Source organism: Thamnophis sirtalis, unplaced genomic scaffold, assembly GCF_051295495.1.
Source record: "Thamnophis sirtalis isolate CommonGarterSnake01/CBP01778 unplaced genomic scaffold, rThaSir2_p1.2 scaffold_5, whole genome shotgun sequence".
NCBI classification, from domain to species: Eukaryota; Metazoa; Chordata; class Lepidosauria; order Squamata; family Natricidae; genus Thamnophis; species Thamnophis sirtalis.
In genome coordinates, this window is record NW_028261385.1 from 106,627,559 (window position 1) to 106,655,314 (window position 27,756).

The 27,756-nt window shown below is 39.4% G+C and overlaps 1 protein-coding gene across 1 annotated transcript; it reads left to right on the plus strand.

The window, feature by feature from the left end:
- Positions 1 to 520: 520 nt before the first annotated feature.
- On the plus strand, positions 521 to 27,625 carry P3H3 (prolyl 3-hydroxylase 3). The gene is made up of 15 exons (XM_087716442.1): positions 521 to 1,149; positions 3,377 to 3,529; positions 5,831 to 6,017; positions 7,687 to 7,818; positions 7,929 to 8,062; positions 10,769 to 10,858; positions 11,601 to 11,653; positions 11,873 to 11,931; positions 14,408 to 14,532; positions 14,643 to 14,738; positions 18,127 to 18,277; positions 19,764 to 19,881; positions 25,871 to 25,946; positions 26,243 to 26,383; positions 26,656 to 27,625. Exons 1-15 carry the CDS (start codon positions 724 to 726, stop codon positions 26,872 to 26,874), a joined length of 2,160 nt encoding a protein of 719 aa, XP_087572568.1. The 5' UTR covers positions 521 to 723; the 3' UTR covers positions 26,875 to 27,625.
- Positions 27,626 to 27,756: the final 131 nt, after the last annotated feature.

A 27,756-nucleotide genomic window follows, 5' to 3' on the forward strand; every position in this document is an offset into this window, starting at 1 on the left:
TGTGATTAAGGCTCAAGCTCTTTTTTCACCCCTATAGCTGCTTATTAAAGGCCATTTTCCTCTCACACAGAGCAACAGCCATCTGTGGCAAAATACAAGTAATAAACCGTACATACGTTTTACCTGCAAAGGTGAACTTCCATTTAAACAGAGCATTTATACAGTACTTCAAAGGCCGGAGCCTCTATTGCAAGGGTCCCCAAACTTGGCAACTTTTAAGACTTGTGGACTTCAACTCCCAGAATTCTCCAGCCAGAAGAGCTGGCTGGAGAATTCTGGGAGTTGTAGTCCACAAGTCTTAAAGTTGCCAAGTTTGAAGACCTCTATTGTGTTCTGAGCTGGGAAGACGGCTGCTTAAGCGTCCATCCTGTCCTCCCTCCCTTTGGAGAGATTCTCCTCTCGCGCAATGACTCGAACCCAGAGTGCCAGCCAGGGCTCTCTCGCTCCTTCGCCAAACCCTCCGCTGCAGGAGGACTTTCCAGCCACGGGCGGCTCTGGAGTACCGTACCTTTCTTTCCTCCTCTTTGGGTCTCCGCCTTCTTTTTTCCTTCCAGCAGGCCCCCTTTCCATCCCAGCCAAGCAGAAGAGCGGAAAGTAGCCGAGGCATCTCGCTCGCTCGCTCTCTCTCCGCCCACCCCCTTCCTTCCAGCTACGTTTGCAGCTTTTCTTCTGGCTTTCATTCCCTCGAATCCCGCTTCCCGGCGTCCCCTCTTCGCCTCGGCCATGCTCCCCTTCTCTCTCTTCCTCCTCCTCCTGGCTGGAAGCTGCGGCTGCTTCTCTTCAGGCTCGAGCCAGGTAGCCCCTTTCGACTTGCTCTACGCTGACGGGGTGCGTGCGTACTTCGCCCAGGACTGGCCCCGGGCCTCCGAGCTGCTCCAGCGCTCTCTCCACAGCTATTCGCAGCTGCAGGAGGCGCGCCGAAAGTGCCGAAGCGGGTGCCAGAGGGAAGCTTGTTTTGGGAGTCAGTCGCCTTTCGAGCCGTGGGAAACCAGTTTCTTCGACCGGGTGCTGCAACGAGCCGAATGCCTGGAGGAATGTCTGGGACGGAGGCTGGGCGGTCAGCCGTCCCGCTACCGAGCTAGCCGCGTCATCCAACAGGACTTTGACGAGAGGGAGCCCTACAATTACTTGCAAATTGCCTTCTTCAAGGTGAGCGGCGGGGAGGGCGGGACCCTCTGTGTGCTGCAGCTGCTGATGTGGCTGCCCGTCCTCGACCATCCCCTTCCCCGCCCGCGGGAAGAGCAGCGCAACAGTTTCCCCTCATCAAAGTATTAGCATACATCGAATACCTTCCTAAAGTCCGGGGAAGCTCTTAAATTTTCCTGCAGACTCTCGTGGCTTTGAATTTCAACTAGTTCAGTGTTTCTCAACCTTGGCGACTTTAAGTCCTTTCGACTTCAACTCTGGGAGTTGACGTTCACAGGACTTAAAGTCGCCAAGGTTGAGAAACACTGAACTAGTCCCTTATCCATACAGTTTTCAATACATTCTTTACATTAACATTGTATTTCTGTTCTTTGAGACATTCTTAGAGATGGGTTCTGAGGGACAGGTTTAAAGTACTGAAGTCATCTGTTGGGTGCAAACTCTCTATTGCAGCCGCTTCTGGGCAGGACATTAATCTCAGCCCTACCACCCAGCTTTATTTTCCCTGCATCTGTATTTTATTTTATTTTTTGTTTTCACTGAAACCAGTAGTCAGGTCATTGAGTTTCTTTGATAAAACTTGAGAAAATTCCTGACATCAGATGTTAATTACCCTGTTTCCCTGAAAATAAGACTTCCCTGAACAATAAGCTCAATCAAGCTTTTGAGCCCATGCACTAAAATAAGCCCTTCCCCTGAAAATAAGCCCTCCCTCCCTGAAAATATTGCAACACAGCAGCACCCATGAGGTGACCACGCTTGCCACCTCCTGCAACTCAAAAATAATAAGACCTCACCAAAAATAAGACCAAGCAATTATTTCAGGGGTCAAAAGAAAATAAGACCCCGTCTTATTTTGGGGGAAACACGGTATTTTGTACTGCTGCCTTGCATGAAATGTTGATCGATCTATAGATTTCAAATGTTGGGCTTGGGCCGCCTTTTAAAGAGCATTGTTTGCAGGCCATTTCAAAATGAAAGAACTAATCTCACAGGATCCTAATTCAGAGTTCTTGAGATCACAACGTGGAATGAACAATAATTTGATAGTCAATGAATGAGCAATAAAATGTTGGTTTAACATTGCTGTTGCTACTGATGTTACATTTATACTGCTTTTCTGTGTCTCTGTTTGTGATGACAAGATAGTTGGGTGGTGTAATGATGTTAATTTGTGAGAAAACACTACATTGCTCAATAGCAAAATGTCTCGGGCTGACCTGCTGTTGGCATTCTCATTGGGGACTGTGTTAGCAAAGCTGATCCTACAGGGTGAAAGGTTGGAGATCTTGAACTTTTTTTCACTTTGGGCTTACACATCATAACTGCATTTATTTATTCATTTTGTCTTGTCCTTGAAGCTTGTTAGACCACTTCCCTCCTTCGAGGGGTTGGGGAGGATCAGTTGGCATTCGTCGCTATCTAAGGCTGAGAGGGCTTTCAACAGTCAGTGTTGTTTTTCTTGACAAATTAAAAGGAAGAAAAAGAAGAAGAAAAATGACTTAAACACATAGAATGTAAAAATATGATTCTAAATGTAATACTGTTTAGATTTTACCTATTTCTATTGAAATAACCTGATTTCCAGAATAATAGTCTTCAGCTTGGTTTATTTGATTGTGGTTGTTGTTGCTGAACTAGGTTTTTGTAGCTAGTTAATTTTTTTTAACCAATAGCTGAGAAGACTTCTTTCCATTTCTCAAGTTTGAGGTGACTCCTTGTTCCTCTGTTTTCTTAGAGTTCTCCATCGTTTTTAAAAAAGAGCAATTTTTTTCCACCCTAAGTGGGAAGGGCTATGATAAATAGGTTTTTTATTCTAATAAAATAAATAAAACTGACTGCTGTACATGTGAGTGTTAATCATGTGAATTCAACCCAGATACCACATAGCTGTCAATGGAATGAGGTTTCCTGCAGATTGACTACACAGAAAAAAGATTTTAAAAATCAAATGAGGTGGTATATTATATTTGCATATGTGTGTGGTGTGTGTGTGTGTGCCTGTATGTCTATATGTCTCCTAATTACAATTAGCATGTGAATTATGATATAATTATGATATAATAAACATTATTTCACAGATACTTTAGTGAATAGTACGATCTGGGAGCAAATGGATCCAACCAGAGGGATTACTGTATTCCTTTTTAACCTCCCTGCTCCCAGACTGAGATGATTTTCTTGTATTCTACATTTAGCCAAAAAGGATTTTATTTTCTCTTTTCAACAGCTAAAAAAACTGGAGGAAGCTGTCTCTTCAGCTCATACATTCTTCATAGCCAATCCACAGCACCTACAAATGCGTGAGGACATGGAGAAATACCAGCGCATGGCAGGGGTAAAATCTGAAAGCTTTCGGGATCTGGAGGCTCAACCACATTGGGTGAGATATTTTTGGAAAACTGGTTATTATAGAACAGATCAGAAGGGCTGCTGTGTAGAGATTGGGAGTCATTATTCTAAATGCCTAAGAGTACGTTGACTCTTATGGATAATTGTGCTGTTAGCCCTTGCTTTGTAAGGGATAAGAAAACATTGTCCTCATGTGTTTTCCTCATATTTCTTCTTGCAAGTTCTCAGAACAGAACTACAGCATAAAACCTCTGTAAATTTAAACAAGCAGAACAACAGAAACCAGCCTGCAAAATTAGAAAAACCTGCTGGTGTTTAAATGTGCTATATCGTTACTATCAGTACCTGTTTCTTTCCAGTTGGCTTCATTGTGGTTTTACATTTTAAATTTGCCTTAATTTTCTTTAAACTATTATTATTATGTGGTTAATCTTTGGTGAGATTCACAGCCTTTGGGGCTGGTTGGTAGCTCAAGAGCTCGAGTCCTAGCCAAGGTCCTAGGAATTGTTAAGGTAACGTTGGAGGATATAAGCTGTTCCAAGTAGGGTGGTTTTTTGTAGATCAGAATGTTCAAGTCTGATAAATTTAAAATTTCCAAATAGTGAGGTAGCCCTTTAGGTATTGCTCCAATTGGGACTACTACTACTACTACTACTACTACTACTACTACTACTACTACTATTATTATTATTATTAAACAATTTTATTCATTAAACATGAAACTCAGCCAACTGAACATTCAAAAATGCATTACAAATACCAGTGACTGGTGTTAATGGTTAATACGGTTTGCTGCCAGTGTCCTAGGTATCAAACAAGTACCTTCTTAAAATATAAGATGTTCTGAGTAGCGCAGTTTTTTGCAGTTCCGCTGGTGGTATTACAGGAAGCTGCAATTTGTTGATGCATCTTGTAAAATTCTTGGACATGGTGCCAAGTGCCCCGAAGACAATGGGTATCACTGTTGCATGCTTCATCCATAACCATGTAGTTTCGCCAGGTCTCGATATTTCATTATTTTTTCTAGTTCTTTTTCTTCAACTCTGGCATCTCCAGGAACAGCGATATCAATAAACTGTACACTTCGGCCCTCTACAACCGTGATATCTGGCGTGTTGTGCTCCAAATGACGATCCGTTTGTATTAGAAAGTCCCAAAAGATCTTCACCTTCTCATTTTTGATAACTTTTTCCACTTTATGTTCCTATGACTTTTTGGATATGGGTAAATCATATTTTTTACATAATGACCAGTGGATTAATTTAGCAACTTGGTCATGTCTAGCTTTGTAATCAGTTTGCGCAATTTTGCTGCATTCACATATTAAATGTGAAACAGTTTCAACTTTGTTATTGCAAAGTCGGCAATTTGGGTTATCAGTGGTTTTTGTATCTTTGCTTTCATGGCATTAGCTTGTTCTTGAGCAGCCAGTATTAAACCTCCCGTTTCTTTCTTGATAGTTCCCATCTTAAGCCATGTCCACGTCAAGTTGTCATCACATTTTCCTTCAATGTTTTTCAAGTGCTGTCAGTGCAAAGCTTTGGTTTTCCATCTATTTAATCTGTCAACCAGCTGTTTTTCCTTATATTCTGCCTTTGTTTCTGTTGTTTTTATGCTGTTCTCCGTTTTCACAGCCTGCAGCAATTTTTCTGTACTTTGGTTCACATAATCATTCAAACTTTGTTTTTCTTCTTCTGCAGTTTGATGCATTTGTAATAGCCCCCTGCCCCATATTTTTCTTGGCAGGTTCAACCTGTCAATGTCACTTCGATTATTATTATTATGCAATAGCCCCAGATGGAACAATTATTTAGCAGAAATCTAACAACTGTTTTTAAAAACACAAACTGCTTCTTTAGGTTGAGTGGTTATTGATATCTAGAAGTGATGTTTTTCTTTTTATCCAATTTTTCTCTTTAAAAAATTTTTTAAAATGTTTTTTTAAAATGTATTTTAAATTATTATTGTAGAGCAGGATTTAAATTATACAAATGCTATAAATGCTTATAAGGCAAATCCAAAAATAATTTTTTAAAAATGACGTGAAATTTTTTGGAGATAATACATTCTGCTGAACCATCACAGCAGTAGACAAAACATCACAGTGTGGTCACTTGTCGTGAGTGTGGGAATGTTGCAAAGGCCATAAGTGCAAGGATCAGTCGTAAGTCATTTTTTCAATGCTGTGGTAACTTTGAACGGTCGCTAAAGGATTGGTTGTAAGTTGAGGACTACTTGTACTTTTGAGTACATAATTGTACTATTCTTTGGATCAGCACCTGCACAATCCTTAGACTTTAACAAAGGTGGTTTGGTTCTCTTGACTCTGCAGGTAGCTTATGAAGCTGGGATGTATCATTATGGTATGGATGACTACCAGCAGGCAGCAGCAAAACTGGAAGAATCGCTCAGAGAGGGGCTGCTGGCACTGGAGAATTGCAGAGCTCTTTGTGAAGGGCCCCGGGAAGATGAGGATAACAAGGAAGAGACGCAACTAGGCCTCTATGAAAGCATTGCAGGTATCATCAAAGGTTTAGTAAAGTATTATGAATTGTGTGAGCTAGCAAGTACGTGAAAACCATAAGGCATTGTCTGAAAGAAACAACTTTTTTAAAAAGAGATTTTCAGATCTTCAAAGGAATATGTCACTTTGACAAAAGATTGAGCAAAATATCCTTTTGAAGCCCTTTTGCAAAGCAGCGTAGCCTTTTGCTTCTAAGGCTTCCTTTTCAGGAAGAATAACCAAAAAGAACTGAGTATTGGAACTACAAAGTTTCGAGGTGATGCAAAATACCTCACTGAGGTAATCCTATATAGCCTGTTTATCTCAGTGAGGAAAATGATTTAATGCATAGCACAGCATACTTGAGCATGATATGGGAGATCAATTGAAAAAGGTGTGTTTTTTTTTTAAAAAAAGGAGCAATTAGGTGAGATATAGCTCTTAATCAGTATGATTAAGTATTAATTGGTATGATTAAATATTCAGGGTAAGATAGCAATGGATCTTGTTGTGAACCTATTAAAACTGATTAGAAAATGTGTCCCTGTAAAGAGAAACAACTGCCATTTTTTCATGTTCTCACAATAACTATAATACCTTTTGCAAAAAAAATGAGGGGGAGGGGGGAGAATCCTGAAATTTGGAATCAGATATGGGAGAAAATTAAGTTATTGGTTACTTAAAAAAACCATTGAAAAATTGGGAACCAGGGTTCAAATTTATGGGGATGTCTATGACCATGTTCTCAATATTCGAAGTGCCAGTCTCTCCCACTCCAAAAAATTAGGAAATGTCAGTAAGGATTGATTGCTTGATTTAATTTGTAAAACTGCAGGAGTATCTCATTACTAGTATCCTACATCCTCCAAAAATGTTGCACTCCTGGTCAATTTTACAAATTAGAAATTATATCAGTTTTAAAAGGGGCCAATGAGAAGGGAGGCATCTCAAATGAATGTATGGTTCCAGGCTGTCAGGATTTTAAAAGGCGTTTGGAGATGAGGAAATTAAATAATAGGTCTCAGAATAAGATGCAGTCAATTTGGAACATTTTCTAATTTGTACCCATAACAATAATCAAAAAGGTCTCCACTCTCCTAGGGAAAATTAGAAGAGGGTTATTAGTCAATATCAGAGCCCAGCACAAAATCCTTTCATTCAAAAAAATCTGGTCTCACTGGATGAAAAACATAGTTGTAAATGCTACCACTGAAAAATGATACCCAGCTAACTGCTAACTAATTCAAGCACTGCGTATATTTCCTTGGGGATCTTTTTAGTTTCCAATCTCTGATCCACACTCTCTATCTTTTTCTATTTTGCATGACATGGAAGTTTTAACACCTCCCTTGGTTCATTAAATTTGAAACAATTTTTCTCCGGTCTTTGCTCACCTGTCTGTTTAAAAAATAATAAATAACATAACATTCTAGACTTAATTTGTATAGGCAATCAGCACTGCACAAGTTGTCATACTGACAAAAGCCAAAACAATGTAGATAGGCTAACAAGAATTAGATTTTGAAATAAAATGTGAGATTCAAACAACGTATTTTAAATTTAACATGCATTACTTGAATGGTGAAATAAGAAACGCAGAAAATGTAGGAATCTTAGCAATACTTGTTTCAGTGTTTCTGAAAGTTGAGATGCCAAAGCCCCTTGTGTTTCTCTCTGCTTTCCAGCTCATTATGTCCAGGTCTTGAAATGCAGGCAACAGTGTGTCCTTGATATTGCCACCAAGCCAGGCAGGGTGTCTTCCACAGAAGATTTCATCCCATCTCATTTTGATTTATTGCAATTTGCTTATGACAGAGGTAAGCAGAAAATGAACAGCTGAGAAGTTCATGTAAGACTCTGGGGTCAAGCTTTGCCAGAATGGCAGACAGAAAAAACATGATGATGAAGATCATTTTCTTTCTTTTAGTTGGAAATCGGACTGTTGCTGCTGAATGTGCAGCTACCTTCCTGCTGTTCTATCCATCAGATGAAAAAATGCTGGAGAGGTTGAAAGAGTACCAAGCAGATCTGGGAAAAGAAATAGCTATTCCAGCCAGAGAGGTAGCCAGCAGCAATTCTCTTATCTGAAATCTTTCTCAGTTCTCAGTTTTGACAAATTAATAAGGTTTCAGTGATAGCATCATAATGTTAGAAGGGGCCTTGGAGGTTCCACTAGAAGATCCCTGATAGACTATCTCGCCTTTGTTTGAAGAATTTTTTTTAGAAAGGAAAACTCGCCTGTAACCTGTTTCATTGCTGACAGTCCATGCAATCATGAATTCCTCCTGATGTCTAGTTGGCACCTATAATTTTCATTCACTCGTTCTGGTCCAGCCCTCTGGACAATAGAGAATAGGTCCACACTCTCATCTATGTGATAATCCTTCAGTTGTTTGAAAACTGTTATTGTACTGTTATCTTCCCTTAAATGTATCTATATTTTTCTATAGATCCAATCCTTTAAAAGTTCTCCAATCCTTTAAAAGTTCCTCATAGAGTTTGGTTTCTGGACTATTCACCATTTTGATAGACATACTCCATATTTACTTTGATTTGTCACTACTTTTTGAATTGTGGGACCCAGAACTGGATAGACCTTTCCAAAGGGAGACTTACCAATAGAGTGAAACAATTGCTTCCCATCATCTGGACTCTGTGCTATTGTTAATACAACCCAAAGTAGCATTTGCCTTTTAGCATCTGCACCATATTTAAGATGGGTTCAAAAGGGACATCCAGGTCACTTCCACATGTACTAGTGCCAATCAAACTTTCTTCCACTCTAGTGCTTTGCATTTTTCTTACCAAGATACAGAATCTGATATGTCTCTCTACTAAATTCAATCCTATCCATTTCAACCCACTCTTTAAGCCTGTCTAGTTCTATTAACATCTTCACTTTTTCATCTGAAATATTAATCATACTTTCCATATCTGCACTCCCTTAGTGTCTCATCCCCCAAGTCTCTGATAAAAATATTGAACACTACAGGATTGCACCCTGTGGCACTCCTCTCCATATTTCTTTCTATAAATTGAAGCAAGCCACTAATAAGTTCTCACTGGATGCAGTCACTCAACTATAAATCCATCTAGTATTAGTACTAGAAGTAGTCTTTGCTATAAAACATCTATTAATATATAAATTAAACAATAATATGGTTAGAATGTTATCCACCAACTTTTACTCATTGCTCTGTATCCATTCCTCTCTGTGCCAACAATAAAGCTATTCTTTCATTATCCAAGTGGGTTTATGTAGATGCCTTAAAGCATTATCTTCCTATTACTATAGGGAATACCTTAAGATCAATTACTCTAAAAGAAAGGCTTTAATATTCTCCAGTGTTTCAAGCACTCAATTAAGTGGATGATTAATGATAGACCTACTGTATTGAACAAATCATACCTTTTAAATACCTAGGCATCCACTTTCAATCATCTACTTGCCGGATCAATCAAGCAAAGGACCTTTTCATATGAGCCCCCAAAGCATCCTTTGTAATTATTAAATATGCATGTCAGCATAGTAACAATTATATTCAAGGCTAAAGTACTGGGCTCAGTATATGGCATTCAGTTATGTATTTATAAGGATGTTTCTAGATTGGAAGCTATCCAATAGCAATTTTTAAAGCTATACCTCAGGATCCTTTCTTTTATTTTCTTTCATTTCCAGCATTAGCTTACAAATTGACAAATTGCCTATAAGAGCAAAAACGGGTAGATATATCAATATCCATTATGAAAATCACACTGGTATATATTTAGCGGTAGATATAGAAGTTGAATCTGTTCCATATGCACTGCTACACTTTGAAATAAATGAACAATAGAACTCATGACACCATTCATTAAAAATCTTAATTGCTCCTCTGAGCAGGAGCTAATATTCTACCCCAAATGTTAACTAAATAACGTTTAATTATTTCCAATGAGGTTGCTGAATTTTAACAACAGTCGTAGTTTACAAAGATCATCCTCTACATTATTACTTTCTGTGTAAGTCCTGTTATACAGAATACATAATATTTAATGTGTTATAATATTGTGTTCTCTTAAATATTGGTCTGGGACTGCAATACGTTCCTCAGACTGAATGGCAAGAAATTAAGATCATTCATTCCCCAAGGAATGAATTGGTAAAGCAAAGAGAAGGATAGGCATCAGATTAAAGTGTTTCCAGCTCATCCTTAGCCCATCACCCATAATCCCTTTGGCGTGCCCTTACTGTCTCTTTCTTCTTTTTCTGATGCTCATACAATTTGATGACCATGAACGAACTAAGATTTGTTTAGCTGGCAAGCAGCTGCTTTTGCTTGGGAAGAAAGTGAGCTCTTACTTGTTTCAATCCATTGCAGCCCACATCTTTGATTCCCTGAAAAACCTGGTGTTAGGACCTTGCATTTTTCAGAAGTCTAAGATGAAAGTTGTGGATAGTTTTTCCTCTCTTGTCCTTTAGAGGTTCTAGCACTGCTGTTTGTCCTAAGTTGCTGTTGACTAGCAGCTTCCTTCAGGGGAAAGTAACAACTGCAAGAGTGGTTGCAGCATGGGGTGGCATAAGTTCCTGTCTCTACCATGACTGGGACCACAAGACAAAAATGTGAAGCTCATATTGAATATAACATCTAATTTGATCTGAAGGCAGGGTTGATTGCCTGCAGCAGAGATGGTTGTGTTTCCTTGAACAAGAAACACTCAAATCATTTGTGATTTCTGTACATTATTTTATATTACCACGTTGTAACATCGGCTTTCAATCTACAGAATATCCGCCATTATGTGCAACGATCCCGTATGGAAAAGAAACTGATCTATTACGCAGTACAGCACCTTGATGAAACTTTTAAGGATCCAGTAAGTGGTTGTCTTTCTTCAAAGGTAGATTCTTCATGGCCTCCTTGCAACAAAGCTATTCCTTGATCTCATTTATCAAATACTGCTTGATAAAATAGTACATAGGATCCTCTTTCTGTCCTCCTTTTCTAATGCATGAAATGAACTGAAAGAAGTTATGCTTTAAGGATATATATTCATTTATTATAAGCCTTTTTCAGCCAATGCCATCTAAGACTATCAAGGCAATATGTAAGAAGCATAACATCCCAGATATGCTATCTTACAACACAACAAAATTCTAAAACAATACCAGACTAAATAAATCAGAAGAATGCTAATCATATACCAAAGTAAACATAAATCAGCATAAAATTTTAAAATATATGTCAAATAGAGGCCTTTAAAAACGACAGCATTTTAATGCCGGTCAAGCATCAATAGAAAAAAATGTTTCAAAGGTAGTGTGCCACCACAGTAAACATGCTAATTATAGATGAAAGTGTTTCCAAAAAGCTGTTACTGACTGTGTGGGAAGGAGCACTCTGCTTGTAGAACTATAGGAAACAGGACAGACGATTCTCCCTCCCCCGCCAGTCTGCTGAACTTTCACAAATATTTCTGTTGTGTGGAATAGCCAGAAAGTAGGACACATGTGCCTGCTGTGGTGGGGAAGTGTCTGCTATAATGCAGCCCTGTGAAAAAAGAAAATGGGTCAATAAACTTAATTTTGTAGTGCTAAGTGGTGGATGTGTTTCTTTAGGATTTATGGACACCCAAGGAACTGATCCCTGAAAGCATGAAGGAGAAACACAAGTAAGTGTTCAGAGCAGAAATGTAAGATATGGATGCAATTCTAGGACACCGTAATGAAAGGCAACGATTCAGCTCTGTTAGGAAAGATTTTTTGAAGAGTCCTTAAATGTAACGGAATAGAAATTATAATAGATTTGATTTATTGCTGAGCTATTTAATTGAAGAGGCAGTCATGCTCTGTAGTTATGGCCTTTTCTATATTTGTTTATTAATCCCAAGAGAAGATCAGGAGAAACGAAGTTTGAAGGCCTCACATATGCAACAACGGGATCAAAGTGGTGAGTACCAGAAAAAGAATTGATAAATGGGAAGAAAGATTATCATGTTTCTTCGTCTTATCATAATGAAAGCAGAGGGAGACTCCAGCAGGATGACTCCAAAGTTTCTCTTAAAGATGAGATGGAGTAAATCTCCTTCCCAGTACTGAAGGTCACCTACTGAAGCCTGGCATTGTTTGGGATTCCAGATTACTAGCTGCCACAGGGACCCAAAGGGATATTGCTGAGCTATAGAACCTATCTCAGCACCAAATATGTATTCAGAGTGCCTACTGGGTATAGAGGCATATCAACAATAGGATGCCACAGCTGCTTCTCCACAGATAACAGTCCTCAGTTTGGATGTCAGCCAATGAATCCTAGATCAAATAAAGTGTAGTCTTTCCCATCTTACTACCCTTACTACCCTACTACCCAAACATATCACCAGACTGCTGGAAATTCAGACAAAATCAGGGAACATTCTATCGTATGTGGTGGACGTGCCCAAAAGCAAAACAATATTGGAATAGATTAAGAAAATACTCAAAGAGATAACTAAGCAGCAAATATGAAACCGGAATTATTTTTATTGGGAATATTCACAAGGAAGTATGATAACAAAAAACACAATATCTAATTTTACATATCACAACAGCAGCAAGAATTATGTATGCACAAAAGTGGAAGAATAATATTATTCCATTAGAGGAAGATGTGATAAGGAAAGTTTTGGAGTGCGCAGAGATGGATAGACTCACAAAAGAGATTAAAGATAAAGGAGAAACAGATTATTATATGGTATGGAATGGTTGGTATAAATGGTTAGAAGAAAGGTGTAAAGCTTAAGGAAAGATTAAACGAAGAAGATATAGGAGTTAGAAATTAGTAACAAACACGTATAAATGGAAACAATGTACAATAAATGACTGTAAGTCAAGAAATGAATATATTTGTATGTATAAAAAAACTGGAATTACATGTATAGACAATGACATATTGGAGGGGGGGAAATGCACACATAAAGGATGTATATCGCTATGAAAAAATGTTGTATAGACGGAAACTGTCACAGTTTTTTCTTTTTTAAAAAAAATCTAATATTTTTTTTAAAAAAGATGGTAGGTGCTTTAATCCACCATATTTGGAAGTATTGGCTTGGGTAAGCAAAGAGAATAACTTTGAAGCTGGAAAACAGTCGGATATCACTGGGTCACAATCTACCCCACTATGATAAGATGCATTATATTTCTGTTTAAATAAATTCAGTGATTCCTAAATTGTATCTATTCAAAAGGTTCATTGGTCAACTCTTTATGTGTTGGTGTGTGGTGTGTGTGTTTGCGTGTGTGTGACAGGCAGAAAGGCAGATGGACAAAAAGATAAGGAGAAGGGCAGACAAACAGACAGATGGATTCTCTATTTGGCTATAGGTTGTCCTTGATTTATGATTGTAATGATGCATGAGTCAAGAATGATGAGTGCTATAAGGACCTTTACCTCTGTTTTTCCAAGACTTTGGTATTGTATCACTAATGAGACTGTAGAAGCTATGATTTTTACAGTGATTTTTAAAATGTAAAATCTAACTATTTTAAAATTTCAATAATTGCTATGTGGCCCTGCTGCTAATTCTATTAGCTGCTGCTAATTCTATTAAATGGATGTCTGTTTTTAATTTAATTCAGATATTAATTTTTATTTTCCATTGGAAATCGCATTGAGCGTTGAATAAACAACATTTTAAATGAATAATACAGTATAATAATAAGACCACACATATCAAGGTACCTGTGATAACAGTTGAGTCAGTAACACAGCTATAAGCTTTGTATCAGACCGTTTCAGTAATCTTGCATCTGAATTCTGAAATTGACGGATAATGACAGCCTAGCTGGTACCAACTTCCAAAGAATAATCTGAAAGCGAGGATAGTTTAGTGGCATGGAATTTTTCAAAATCCTTTAAGCAAATACCAATTATAACTTATAAGAAGGGCACATATACAGTATGTTCAGAGATTGCAAACTAGAGCATACAGGTAGTCCTCGACTTACAACAGTTTGTTTAGCAACAAGAGCACTGAAAAAAGTGACATGACCATTTTTCACACTTTATGACTCTTGCAGCATCCCCATGGTCATGTGATGAAAATTCAGCCGCTTGGCAACTGACTCATATTTATGATGATTTTAGTGTCCCAGGATCATGTGATCACCTTTTGCAACCTTCGGACAAACAAAGTTAATGGGGGAGTTAGATTCGTTTAACAACTGTGTTACTAACTTAGCAACTGCAGTGATTCATTTAACAATTGTGGCACAAAAGGTTGTAAAACAGGGCAAAATTCACTTAACAAATATTTCAATTACCAATAACAATTTTGGGCTCAATTGTGGTCTCAGGTTGAGGCCTATTTCTTCTTTTGTACTCATGATGAATATTAATGTTTGATGGCATCTCTATATACACTTCTGTCCTCCTTATTTCTTCCCAGAACCACTACCTTTTGAAGACATCGCCATCAGCATGGATTCTCACCAACTCAATGGTACCCAGAGGGTCGTCTTTGATAGAGTCCTCACTGAATCAGAATGCAAAGACATCCTTCGTCTGTCCATGGTGAGGATAGGAGCCAGCAAATGCTCTGCGTGAGCCCGTCTGATAGAAAGAGAAGCTTTTCACTGGTGAAGGACAATGCCAAATCTTTCATAAGTTTGTGCCTGTTTCAGGCAGCTGGAGGAACCGGAGATGGCTATCGTGGCAGACGTTCCCCTCATACTCCACATGAGCGATTTGAAGGCTTCACAGTGGCAAAAGCTTTGCAGGTAAAAGCCTTAGTGATTTTAGAATGAGCTAAGTTCCCGGTCCTGCAGAACTTTCCCCCCTCCCCCCTCTCCAGTTTCACAGACTCTATAGACCAACGATGGCGAACCTTTTTTGGCTCGTGTGCCATAAGCGGGGGGAGCACTGGGGGGGTCGTGCGTGGTTGTGCTACACCCATAATGCAATGTGCGACACACCCCCAGCGCGCATGTGCCATGACAGGCGCGACACCCCATTTTTTGCATGCTTTTTTCACCCTCCCCAGGCTCCAGAGGCTTTATAGGAGCCTGGGGAGGGTGAAAACAGCCTCCCCTGCCCCTTCCGGAGGCTCTCCGGAGGCTTCCAGAGCTTCCCTGAAGCCTCCAAAGTGCAAAAAAACCGGCCCTATGGGCAAACCGGAAGTTCAGGAATGGACTTCTGGTTTGCTCATAGAGCCAGTTTAAGCCTTCCAGAGCCTTCAGGAGCCTTCAGGGAAGCCTCCGGAAGACTACAAATGTGTCATGTGCCCTGACAAATGGCTCCGCGTGCTACCTGTGGCACACGTGCCGTATGTTCGCCATCCTGGCTATAGACCATTGGTTCCCAACCTTTTTTGGCCCACGTAAGCATCTCTAAAATCCTGACACACACACACACACACACACACACCGGTGACATATAATTCTTACTTCCGTTACATATAATTCTTACTTTACTCAAAAAGTGAACTCTACCAACGTGGAGGAAGCCTAAAAGGCCATTATCTTGGTTTAAAGATCAAATTGCCCACATTAAAAATCAAATTGCCGGCCTGTGGGGCGTGGGCCCCACATTGGGAACCACTGCTTTAGACATAAATATACATTACAAAGTTAATATTAAAGACGAGTAGGACACATGCACATCTCCCTCATTTTTTTCCTAAACTTTACATACAATGTATGTGTTATGCAAGTAAATTTGAAGATTTCCAATTGCTGGTTTTTTTGGGGGGGGGGGAAGGATAGTGAAAGTCTCAACTGAGAAGTGGTAAACAAATGATTAACTTTTCCTTTTTTCTGAAACAAAGTAAAAAGACTCTATTAATCATATTTGGAATCTTTTTATATAAGATTACAAATATGCACATATAATTAATTTGGAGCACTTCATAGAGAAAGTAGAATGAGAGATAGGATTAGAATAAGGTGAAAAAGAGATCAGGAAGGAGTGTGTAAAACAATACAAAACTTGTTTCATTTTCTAATTTTTCCTTTTCTTTTGTTGACCAAACAAAATATGGTAAAAACTAAGAAATATAAAATTAAAAGGGGAAATAAAGTAATAATAAAAAAGGAAATTAAATTAAACCTTTAGGAACATGGTTCTGCTCTGTGTATGGCCATATCCATACAACAAACACACCTTAGCACTTGTTTCCAGAGTCCATATCGTTCATCCTTTACCTAGGACAGGGGTCTGCAAACTTAAACATTCAAAGAGCCATTTGGACTCATTTCCCACAGAAAAGAAAACACCGGTCTGGAAGCCACAAAACCTGGGTGGGTGTGGCCAACTCGACATCACTCACTCCCACCCAGTCACATGACACCCCCCCAGCCATGCCTACCCAGGTTTTGTGGCTCCCGGTATTTTCTATGGGAAAGGGTATCTCTCTGTGTGTGTATCTCTCTCTCTCATTTCTCTCAGGCCAGGCGAGGAGTGACTGGAAGGGGATTGCGAGGGGTGGGGCCAGCCAATGGTGGGTTCAGCCAACAGGGAGCCACAGCAGGGGGATGAAAGAGCCACATGCAGCTCCGGAGCCGTAGGTTGCTGACACCCAACCTAGGAATATCTCAAGATCATTCTGCAGCCTGAACAGCCTTTCTGGTCCTTCCCTCCAGAAGATGTATTTTCTCTCTAATCCCAGCTCAAGATTTTCCATCTGGACAATGCAAGGTGCAGGAAGGAAGAGGAGGGCGGGGTTTGAAGAAACCACCCTTTTCTATCTAGCCTCTGGGTTTTCTGCCTATTTTCCGGTTCTGGTTTGCCTACAAGAGAAACCTGGAGAATAATTACTACCTTTTCTCCCATGAGTGAATTATTATGCATCTCTAATGCATTTGGAAAATACCCTGATGTTGGGAAAGGTTGAAGGCAAAAGAAGAAGGGGAACAGGAGAGGATGTGATAGTTAGATAGTGTAATTGATGCAATAAATATGAATTTCTGCAAACTTGGGTGACAGTGGAAGGCGGGGGCTGGTCACAAAGAGGCAGACACAACTTAGTGATGATGAGATAAAAGAATTTTAAGGAATTTTATGACCAGTGGTGGAATCTTTGCTCAATTCTCATTTTTTTGGAGGGGAAAATTGAACATTTGTATTTAATATCACTTATCAAGGTAAATAAAAAGCAGAAAGTAGAGCCAGGAAAGGAGTAGATTTTTTTTATTTCTCACTTTATTGATACCTTATTTTTAAAAAATCCATAATTAACTGACAGTCTAGGGCCGGGATGGCGAACGTATGGCAAGTGTGCCACAGGTGGCACGCGGAGCTTGCACGTGCTGGCCAGCTGAGTTCAGCCTTTTTTAAAGCCAATTTTTGCCTTCCCCAGGCTCCAGAGGCTTTATAGGAGCCTGGGGAGGGTGAAAACAGCCTCCTCCCCCCCCCAAGGCTTCAGGAGCTTCCCTGAAGCCTCTGGAGTGCAAAAAAACCGCCCTACGGGCAAACCGGAAGTTCAGGAATGGGCTTCCGGTTTGCTCGTAGGACTGGTTTAAGCCCTCCGGAGCCTTCAGGGACCTTCAGGAGGCTTCCCCGAAGCTCCAGAGGATGAAAAACGACCCAACGGACAAACTGGAAGCTCCTGAAGCCTCCAGAGGGCCTCCGGGGGAGGGGGAGGCTGTTTTTGCCCTCCCCAGGCTCCTATAAAGTCTCTGGAGCCTGGGAGGGCGAAAAAAGCATGCAAAAAATGGGGGTCATGCGTGCAAGCACGCTGGGGGGAGAGGTCACGCATTGCATTATGGGTGCGGCACGCCCATGCACGGACCTCCCGCTTATGGTACGCATGCCAAAAAAGGTTCGCCATCGCTGGTCTAGGGCATGGGTGTCAAATGTGGCATCATGTTGTCATCACATGATGTTTTGTGAAACCTTTTCTCTTCGCAGAGCTCAGGTGGGCATGGCCTGTGTATGACGCATCTGGCCCGTGGGCCACCAGTTTGATATCCCTGGTCTAGAACCATAAGAAAATTGTCACCATCTGAATTTCTTCTCTGACTTGATATAAGAGAAGCCACCTCTTCCATCCTACTTTGTTAAAAATATTCATAATGGGTCTTTATCAGTTTTCTTTTTCATAGATATCCCTGGATCTTCCTGAGATTTAATAGAAATTACGAATTGCACTGATTTGTTTTTCTCTTATAGTTGGCTGAGGACAGTAGCATGAACTGGAAAGATATTAAACTTCTCCTGCAAGCCAGTGAGAAATCCCGGAAAATTGTGGAATCCTATTTTACCCCTGGGAAAAATCTCTATTTTTCTTTCACACATCTTGTGTGTCGCACAGCTACAGAGGGTAAGGAGCTCTTAAGTACTTTCTTGAGACCTGCAATGTAAGAGTTTCATGTTTATGATGACAATTTGTAATGCATCTCATTCTAACATGTAACATGGTATTTCTGGTAAATGTATTGCAAAATTATCAATCAATTGAAGAAATAGGAAAATAAAATAATGCAGCCTATTGAATGGAATGAGTAGCGAACATAGGTTTGGTTATATAACTTTGGCAAATGCATCTCATGTTTTTTAATAAAGCAGTAAATATCAGAACTCAAAACACGTCTAGGGATATTTAAAATATGCTACTTTCTCATTCTTTAGTTTATGAGCAAAATTTCAAATATAAATTCTGTTTTAGAGCTGAAAATTAAAAATCCACTGTTTTATGATATTAAGATTAAGATTTGATTTTAAAACACATATGGTGACACAGTGGTGTGGTGGTTAGAATGAAGTACTGCAGGCACTGCTCACTCTCTAGGAGTTTTGACTGCTACAGTACATGTCTAAGTGAGATAAAGCAGTCGTATGATAAGCTGGGTTTCTGCTTGAAACTGGGATTTTTGCTATCTCTCCTAAACTGATACATTGAGAGGAATTTTGTTGGAGGAGAAATAGCAATATACTTTTTTTTTTTAATCACATGCCACTTCCATCCTACTGGAATTACCTTATTTTTCAGAGTATAAAACACAAGGCATGGAGGCAGCGATGGTCTGTGGCAATCCCTGTAGCCTGGAACAGCTGATTGGGGGTATTTCGGCAGTCTGATCCACCCGCCAATCAGCTGTACCGAATCAGGCTGCAATAAGTGCTGAAGCTGACCTGGCTGGTTAGAGTTTGCAGCAGCAATCACATTCAGAAAGCACAGTAACTGATTCAGCAGGATTCAAAATAATAGTAATATACAATACATTACCAAAAGCAGGTTTTCCAAGGTAGCAGTAAATACAAGCAAAACAGAAGCCGTTTCACTTTCAGTTCTCGACTAAGCCAGGCTCCTTCCTGTCTCCTCATTGCTCACACAGCAAATTTCAGAGTCCAAATAGCCATCATTGGCTGACCTTGTTACCATGTGTCAGCTGAATAACATGAATGCTGGTAGGCAAAGGCAGAATTTTTTTTCTTCTTATTTTCCTCCCCAAAAATTAAGGTGCGTCTTATACGCCGAAAAATACGGTATACCAGGTATATCCAGGTGTGTTTCTTCAGACACATGCTGGTTGTCAAGTGCTTGAATTTTGATCACCTGACTGTGAGGATGCTGCAATGGTTATAAGCGTGCACGCCGGTCATTAGGCACTTTTTGCAGTGCTATAGTAACTTTGAACAGTCACTAAATGAATGGCTGTAGTCAAGGACTACCAATACTATATACCGTAAATTCTGCAGTTGTAGAAGAAAACAAGGAATCAGCCTTTGGGTTTCTTTTGCCTATTGGGTAACAAAATGCTGGTCAAGGGAACAAAACAGTTATGACTTTTGTTGTTCTTCCTTAGGAGAACAGGAAGGCCGCATGGATCTCAGCCATCCAGTCCATGCTGATAATTGTCTCTTGGATCCAGAAGGAAACACTTGCTGGAGAGAACCCCCTGCCTACATACACAGAGACTTTAGGTAATAGTTTCAGAGTGAAAACTGATATACAGCATATCTCATGCTGAGCCCGTCGTAGTTAAATTATTTAGATACACATTTCATTTATTTATTTATAATTAAAGATGATAAATTTTAAACAGACTTGCAAACCCCATTCAATCATTTGGAAGGAGGAAGGGAGTTTATGCTGATTGGTTGACCAATAAACCACTGAAACTGTTTAAGCTTCTGGCAGTTTATAATGATGTAGTCATTAGTGGTTGCTTGGATACTAAAGTAAGAATTTTGAATTTCTTTTATTTGAAATTCATTTTAAAGACCCTCTTTCTTCAGTTACATCTATCTGGCCCACCAAAATGGGAAGGCAGGGCATGTCTAATCTATTAAGAAAATATATCTGGTGCAGTGGTAGGTTTCAAAATTTTTTAGAACCTCTTCTGTTGGTGTGGCCTGCTTTGTGGGAGTGGCTTGCCGGCCATGTGACTGGATGGGAATGGCTTGCCGGCCATGTGACTGGGTTGGTGTGGCCAACTTGTAAAATGTGGTGAAACTCACTTAACAATGCTCTTGCTTAGCAACCAAAATGTTGGCTCAGAAACTCTGGCATTTGAAGCACACAAGTCTTAAAGCTGTAAAGTTACAAGATCCTTGCACCCCTAACCCTTTAGAAAAAAAAACCTGGGGTGTTCAAACTTGACAGCTTTAAGACTTGTGGACTTCAACTCCCAGAATTCCTCCTCTCACTCTTCATCATGATGATGTGCGGACGGGCAAGGGGAGAGATATGGAACCAGTTCTAAATGGCACTGTAGATTTGTGGAAACTCTTCTATAGAAGAGGTTAGAACTGGCAGGACCCACCCCTGATCTGGTGGTACCAAGAAAAAGGGCCTTCTCCATACTGGCTCCCTTCTGTGGAGATAGGATTGGCCCCATCCTTGTTACATTTCTGAAAGGCCAGGAAGGTTCTGTCAGCAAGCTTGGGTTTTTTAAAATTGTGGCTTTTTATTGTTTTGAATTCACCATGTGTGAGTTAGATGGCCATAGAAATTTGTTTAATAAACAAATATCAATATTATACACTGTTGCTTTTAAAAGGAACTTGTCTCGGGATGGAAATATTGTAGGTATGCTTATAAGGTAACACAAACATCTTGACCTTACAAGTATACCCAAAGATAACACAGTGAAATCCAACCAAATCTGATTCTTTAATGCAGGGGATTCTAACCTGGGCAACTTTAAACTTCTGAATTTAAACTTTCAGAATTCTTCAGCCAAACCCTTACAAGTTTAAAGTATTTGCTTGCATCTAGTAGACAGAATCTTGACAGACTAAAACTATAACCTTCTAACCTATTGAATATATATACTGGTAGATACTGGGGCAGTGTTTCTCTATTTTGGCAACTTCAAGCTCTGTGAATATCATCTCCCAGAATTCCCCAGCCAGGGGAATTCTAGAATAGAAGTCTGTACAACTTAAAATTGGCAAGGTTGAGAAACCTGTTCTAGAGTGTGGCTACCCTGAACCTCTTTCTCCATCCCACACCCAGTTCAGGACCACATAGTTGTTGTTTTTTTATTTTGGGCCTCTCTCTAGAATGTATTATCATCTCCCTGGAAAACACGAATGCTCTTGCTGAGACTCTCCCCTTCTCCTCCTCCAAGTACACCTTCCATCACAATTGCCTCTTCCATTGCAGACATTGGTATGATGTCACTTATCATTATAGTCAATAATCTACTTGCTACTGTTCTACACAGTTTCTTCCTCCATGAGAAGATTCTCCTTTTCCTTGTTAGCATCTAGAAGAGCTGGGCAGGAGACACTGCAGTGTTGAAAACCTGGCTTGACCATACAAAAGGTTTTACTGACATGCCTGTCTATTTATAACCCATGTTCTTCACTGCTTTTTCTGTCTTTTTATTTACCATAATAAAACTATTAAAGAAAGATAGAAACATTTCAAAATGTTGTGGGTGCTCCATCACTGGAGGTTTTTAAGAAGAGATTGGACAGCCATTTGTCCAGATTGGTATAGGGTCTCCTGCTTGAGCAGGGGTTGGACTACGTCCCTTCCAACTCTGTTATTCTGTCATTCTGCTTTGTGCTGGGCAGCGCTAGTGCTTTGGTTCCAACTGCTATTGCCAATTCTTTGTGCTGCCATCTATTGTCCAGAGGCAGTAGAGCACCTTTGTCCTCTTGTTTTGCCTTCTCTTTGTCTTTAGTTTTATAAAATTAATAATATGACATGCAAAGAAGATACAAAAGCAAATATTAGGGAAATTAGGACATGAAAAGGGGAAATGGATAGTGGGGGAAAGCAAGGAAAAAAGGAAAAAAAGGCATTGACTTCTAACTCCTTTGGTGCAGTAAAATAAAGCATAACTACCCTCAACTTTTTACTTTTTCATAATAATACATAGTAACTAGCCATTTCTATAACAACACATCTATCTAATCGGCTTCTCAATAGAGAAAGTTGATCCGTGAATTCTTCATCTGACCATTCCCATACAGCTTTGAAAAGAGGAAGTCTTCTGATATTATTCACAACTTACTGTTTATTTTATACATGAAGCTAATATGTAGATTATTTATATTGCTCCTGCTCTTATCAATTAATTAAATAATAAGTACAAATTAATTTACTGCAAATCCAGCAAAAGAAAAGGTTTGACTTTTTTTATATAGAAACTCTTCCATAGAGATTTTTTCATATCAAGCAATTTGCAGAAAGAAGAGCCCCCAGAGCAGGATTTACACCAAAATTAAGCCAAACTTTTACAGAACTGAGAGGTATACTGTACCTTGTATGTGACTCTACACTAGCCTTGCATAAACTGCTGCCCTCTAACCTTGTAGGAATGGTGGCACGTATTGGGACTTTGTCCTAAAACAGTTAGACCGAACACTCGGATCACAATAAAATTGAAAACCAAAAACAGTTTTTCCTTCAAAGGGTGCACAATTCCAGAGATTGTGGGCAATTTTATAAAATTATATAATATAACATGATAACAACATATATGGAGCATTTTTTCTGGCTTATGGTATTTAAAGTATCTATCTGTGCATATTTTTAAAAAAGATAACCATTTTTAGTTAAAAAAAAGGTGTTTTAACAAAAATAATTTTGTGGATGTTTAAAAGGCTTACCAAATTTTTGTTGGATAAATTCATATTATAATAACTTTGCATCACAAAAATTATGTATTTTAACTATACATTATAATCCAATAGTGAAAAAAAAATTATCCAATAGTATGGTTTATCCAAGAAGAGATATTTTCTATTCCATATTATTTCTGGTTATTAATAGAAAGAATTCAATACCTGCTCTCGCCCTCTTTCTTTCTACCAGAATAGAAAGGGAAGCAGATGCCATAAATTCAACTTAGGTTCATTGACACTTCTTAATTTGGAGCCGTGGGATGGAAAGGTGACTACTTCACTATCTAAGGACGATTTTAGTATTTTTAAATTCAATTCTGAGCCAATTACTAGCTGTACATATTCCTCACTTAACAACTACCTTGTTCAGCAATGGAAATTTTTATTCCAAATGTGGTCAAAATTTTGGGACTACCTGCAATTTTGTACATAGAAATATTTTCAGTAAATGAACTGGTAGGAGAATTTTACATAGTTAGTCATAATGATTCTAATTGGCAAATGCGTGGGTATTTCCTATTGCTTTGCTCTTGCAGGCTTTAGTCATATGGGACTGGAGTGATAGTCTTCACCCCTACCTCCAAATTTAGTTATTTTGAGGAGGCATATAGTCAGGGGTGGGATTCAGCCGGTTCGAACTGGTTCAAGCGAACTGGTAGCTCTGACAATCAGGTGGGGAGCAAACTGGTTAGCTCTGACAATCAGGCAGGCCCACCTGCCTGCCCCTGCTTACCTATATCATCTCAGCTGATTTGTGCGGCAGAGTGGATTGCCATGCCTCAGCTGTGTTACTCCTCAGAAGTAACACGGAAGGTATGTTTTGTTAAAACTGTGCACATGCGCAGAGCGAAGCATACAATCACCGAATTAGTGGCTAAATCAGGAGGATCCCACCACTGCATGTAATAGCATTGTTCTCCTCCTCATGAACCTTATAGCATTTTTCAAAATGGAATTCTAGAATTTCAAAATACTTTAAGCTTTTCTTCATGCCATTTGTTTCTATCTTACTCATCTAAGCTAAAAGAAACACTGCTTTGTGCATGTATCAGTTGACAGTCTACCTGGCAAACAATTCTTTTATCATGGAATTCATTAAACTAGCAAAAGAAAAGAACTGAATCACTGCCAATGTATTTTGCTTCTTAGTCTGAAACTACAAAGAGACCTCTTGCCATTCATAGTTTTATGGTTAGAGTAGAAGTATACAGCGATGCTTTTTCCATGCTCAAGAGAGCAACAAGTTTAAGATTGGTGTCACCCTTGTGTATTCTTAATCAAACTCTCTGCTCATTAGAAACTGAGCTGATTTACTCTGCAAGTTAATTTGGCTTCTGTGTAAGAAGGAACGGCTGTGATTATTGTTTTAGCGTTCTTCCTCTAGAGCTGCTGGGCAAGAGATGCGCCCTGTTGTAACTTCTGCCTAACCCTGTTCTGGGATTCTTATTAACTTGCAGGTTTATTTTTCCTCTTCTTCCTCATCAAACGTAGTTCTGTTCCTCTCATAATAATGGCTGATTTCTTTTTTCCCTCCCTTCTTTTCTCAATGTAAGGAGATAATACACCAAAGTGAAGAGCATAGCTGGGACTGCCTCTTGTTTCTGGTGCTCTCTAATTGGATAGCTAAAGGAGAAGTTGGGAATCTCTGCCAAATGCCAAACAGCCTTGAGAGCTTGAGCAATTCTCTTATTTTCATGCCACACAGCAGCATGAAAATATGTGTGTGGAACGGTAGCCATTGGCTGTGTGGAAGGAGTCTGAGAATGAAACTGATTTTCATGTCAAGCTGATCCTTGCTTTAATTAATGTGCGCTGCTGCTGCTCAGGAAGAGAACAATGTAAGACATGGCAGGGAAATGATCCCTGCAGAGTAGATCATTCCACATTGCTGTTGGCTCTCTTCCAGAAGCTCATATGGTTGGAATATTTTGAATTTTGGAATGCTGGGTTTTTTTTTAAGCTGTTACTGCAAATTGATGAAGAACTTCAGACATGTTTAAAATGAACTTATGCTCACTTGCTCCCCATGTTTTGATGGAGAGAATGAGAGAGATTGGGTAGCTCCCTGTGAAAGCTTAGAAGAATAAAAGCAAAATCATTGGAGAAATAAGACATGGTAGGAAGGTACGGAGAACAGTATATATTTTCTTCTTCCCATGCAAGGTATTTCATTAAGTATGATTTCTTTTTAGGCATGCAAATTTAAATTAATCCCCCGTATTAATGCCTGCTGGTACAGGCATTATATCCAAGATATAATGGATTTTTATATATTTTTTTGCAATAAAGCATGTAACAGGAGTGGGTGGTATGGAAAATATCCATACTGCAGTTCTCCAAATAACAAAACAAGCAGAATAGTAAACAGGGAATGTCAAAGAGAGCTCACAGATAGACCAGCTTTGCTTTCAACTAACTGCTGACAATAAATGAAGAGCACACACAGAACGCGCTCATAGAACAGAAAGAGAAAGTGGATTTGACAGTTGTCACTGGCTCTGAATATAGATGAACGTTTTCTAATGTGTTGGCATCCAGATTACATTGCTGGTTGTTGTAGTGCAACGCATTTGTAGGGGAACAGTTTAAAGAAGGCTGCTTCAGATCCCGTACATTTCCCTGAATAATTTCTTTGATCCTTTTTAGAAACACAATGTTTTCCCAGGTTAACCTTTGAATCTGCTCTAGCAACATCCTTTGTGGAAACTCTTAAAAAAATGTAAATCTCTGGCAATTTAAATATGAAGCTTGATTATTTAAAGTGAAGGAAGGTTCATGGAAAACTGCTCAGGTACCCTTTAGCTTTCTTTATTTTCTCATTTCTCTACAGTGCAATCCTTTACCTGAATGAAGACTTCCAAGGGGGAAATCTCTTCTTCACTGAGATGGATGCTGTCACCCTTACAGTGAGTCTGCCTCAAGCCTTGGATATAGGATTAGGAGAGAAGGAAGGATAACTGGAACTGAATTCACAGCATTTGTCCCTAACAAACTGAGCAATCAGGCAAATTCAGCCAAATTTTTGTTGGAAAATACATTAACTTCCTCTGTACTGGCTTTGAGCAATTCTCTTCTTGTCTCCAAAACAAGAAAATGTTTTCTCATCTATAGTGTAACTGACAGTCATTGTATGACCTTGGGAGAATTCTATAGCAAGGAAGGGGAGAACTGTTGATTTATCATTTCTCCCTCTTTTTGGCAGGCTCAAGTGCGCCCTAAATGCGGGAGGCTGGTGGCCTTCAGCTCTGGTGAAGAGAATCCCCATGGCGTGTGGGCTGTGACCCGTGGGAGGCGCTGCGCTATCGCCCTCTGGTATACCCTATCTCAGGAGCATGAGGAGCAGGTAACCAAGCAAAGAAGAGGGTGAAGGGGTGGAAATGGACCCAAAATAAAAAGGCAAAATAAAAAGTAATAGCTGCCAATAAGGCTACAGTGAGGAAATGTAAGAACAGAATCACTGGATAAATTTCCAACTGTCTTGATTTGAAATTACATTATTTCCCATACAAATATTGAGAATAGGTGATAGTAAGAAGGAGACCATCAAATGGTAAAGTGCTTTTCTAACAGGCCTCTCCTTTCTTTTTTCACTTCCTATGTTCTTTCTGGTTGTAGGAACGGGGTCAAGCAGAAAAGCTGATGAGACAGAAAGAAGCAGAGCAGGAACAGTCACATCAAGAAGACACGAAGGACAACAATTTTGAACCTAAAAGTGGGGATTCACCAGAGCCTTCTGCTCCAAAGGGAAGAGCTAGATCCACAAGCCGAAATATTAAATTGGACTCTAAGTCTGGAGTGAAATCCAGGAGGCTGAGAGTCAGAGATGAGTTCTGATCACATTCAGTGCAACCTGGTCTTTTGCAGCTGCTCTTGAGTGACTTGTACAAGTGGGCAGCCTGAGAAGTTTTGCAACTCCTGAGTTAGAGTTGCTTCTTTATGGCTCACAAAGTATGAATCAGAGAGTGATACTCCTGGACTTCATCTACTATTTAAACCTGAATATCATGATGTCCCAATAAAGATGCCAAGCTTGTAAACTAATGTAACGTTATAGCTAAAACAGACTGAGACACAAATCTTCTGTTCAGATCAGTCATATTAACAGAGGGCACTAGTTCCTCTCATTCAGAAGCCTTCATCTGCAATATAGACATGTTAATACAGATCGACCATTACAGGGCTCTTCTGAGTGGAACAGGGATAATATAAAATGTACTTGTACCCTATTTCCCTTAAAATAAGACCTCCCCAGATAATCAGCCCAATTGGGCTTTTGAGTACATGCACTAAAATAAGCCTTCCCTCAAAAAATAAGTCCTCCCCGAAAATATTGCAACCTACAGCAGCAGCCATGAGGTAACCATCCGCGCCATCTCCTGCACCTCAAAAATAAGAAGACCTCCCAGAAAATAAGGCCAAGTGCTTATTTCGGGGTTCAAAAGATTATAAGACCCTGTCTTATTTTTGGGAAAACACGGTATTACTTTTAAAGTGTTATATTAATTTTAAATATATTCCTTCCAGCTTTCCTCCACCTCCATTTTTGAAGGAATCAAAAGTGGAAAAATAATAAAATTCATTTGTGTGAGCTTTGGGATGGAATGCATGAAAACAGACAATCCATACTAGACATCTGGATTACAGAAAGGGAAATGTACAGTTAAAGAACCCAGGGTAATCAGAATTATTATCTAAAAAAGCACAGAAAAACAGGTA